Source organism: Condylura cristata, unplaced genomic scaffold (assembly GCF_000260355.1).
Source record: "Condylura cristata isolate star-nosed mole 26May11 unplaced genomic scaffold, ConCri1.0 scaffold00013, whole genome shotgun sequence".
In the NCBI taxonomy this organism is placed as follows: Eukaryota; Metazoa; Chordata; class Mammalia; order Eulipotyphla; family Talpidae; genus Condylura; species Condylura cristata.
Window position 1 is genome coordinate 1,204,300 of NW_004567114.1, and position 1,123 is coordinate 1,205,422.

Genomic DNA, 1,123 nt, shown 5'->3' on the forward strand with positions numbered 1-1,123 from the left:
GGGCCTGGGAGCCCGGCCGGGGCCCAGACGGGCCTCGCTTACCTGGTGGACGGTGTCGAGCAGGAAGATGCTGTATTCGTTCCAGCTCAGCACCCAGCCTTCTCGCGAGAAGCAGGAGACAAGCCCCAGGCGCCTTTCGGGCCGGCTGCAGCCGCCCTCGTCGGCGGGCTCCAGGCGGGGGTACAGTTCAAAGGGCGTGACTCCTCCCGCAAAGACGTCTTTTAAGACGAAGGTGGCCTGAACAGTGCCGTGGACGTCGGCCTTCCACAGCCGGAGCCCGGGCCGCGACGCATACAGGGTCAGGTCACTCTGCTTGCAGAGTCCTGGTATGAAACAAGCCCCAAATTTTCCAGTGCTGAAATCAGGAGAGAAAAATAGAAAGAAAATAAAGGATCCACTAGCGGAGCACAGATGTCGCCTCCTGCCAGTAACTGCAAGGCCGTCTCGGCGGGGCCTAGTGAGGGGTCTCCCCCTCCCACCGCCAGTCTGTGACATGAGCGCAGGGGCGCCCAGGAGCCCCCGTGCCAGGGCAGGGCTGCGGCACCCTGCCAGGCGGCGAGCCGGGGCGTGCCCCGCCCCCAGCCCAGGAGGGCTATGCCGGCGGCACGGGGACAGACGTGGCCCGGAGCCCGGGCCGGGCATCCTTCCCTGCTCACACGATGCAGTGACACAAAGGAAGGGCGCACAGAGCAGACACGTGCCCGTCAGCGCCGGGGCCTGACAACGTGGCCCGCGGGGACCCGCCCTCCCCTGGGAAGCGCATCAGTGAGGTCATGAGGGCCCTCGTTTGCCCCAGGCTCCTGCCCCGCCCCCGGCCTGCCTGCGGGGCTGCACGGGCCTACGGGGAGGCCCGAGCACGCTGTGAGCGGCCCGCTGGCTTTCACCTTACACAGCAACAGCCAGGGGCGCTGGCTCTCCGGCAACTTGCCCTGACGAAGCGTTCCGCTCCCGAGTGTCCAGGTGTGAACGCTGCCGTTCACCCTCACTGCCGCGGGGTGCTCACGGCGCCTGAGCCGCGGCGCCCCATTCCGGCCGAGCCCCACAGCAGCCTGCACCTCCCCGCGGCCAGGGGCCAAGTGCTGGGCTGCGCGGGAACAGACCGCCCTGCAGGGCGAGGCGGGGC

The 1,123-nt window shown here is 68.7% G+C and overlaps 1 protein-coding gene across 1 annotated transcript in view; it reads right to left on the reverse strand.

Moving 5' to 3' along the window:
- The window catches only part of TECPR2 (tectonin beta-propeller repeat containing 2), a 39,538-nt gene that overhangs the window by 25,321 nt on the left and 13,094 nt on the right, over window positions 1–1,123 (reverse strand). Inside the window, exon 5 of the mRNA XM_012724371.1 lies at window positions 43–466. Within this exon, the coding sequence (XP_012579825.1) occupies window positions 43–466 (424 nt within the window). The remainder of the gene's footprint in view (window positions 1–42; window positions 467–1,123) is intronic.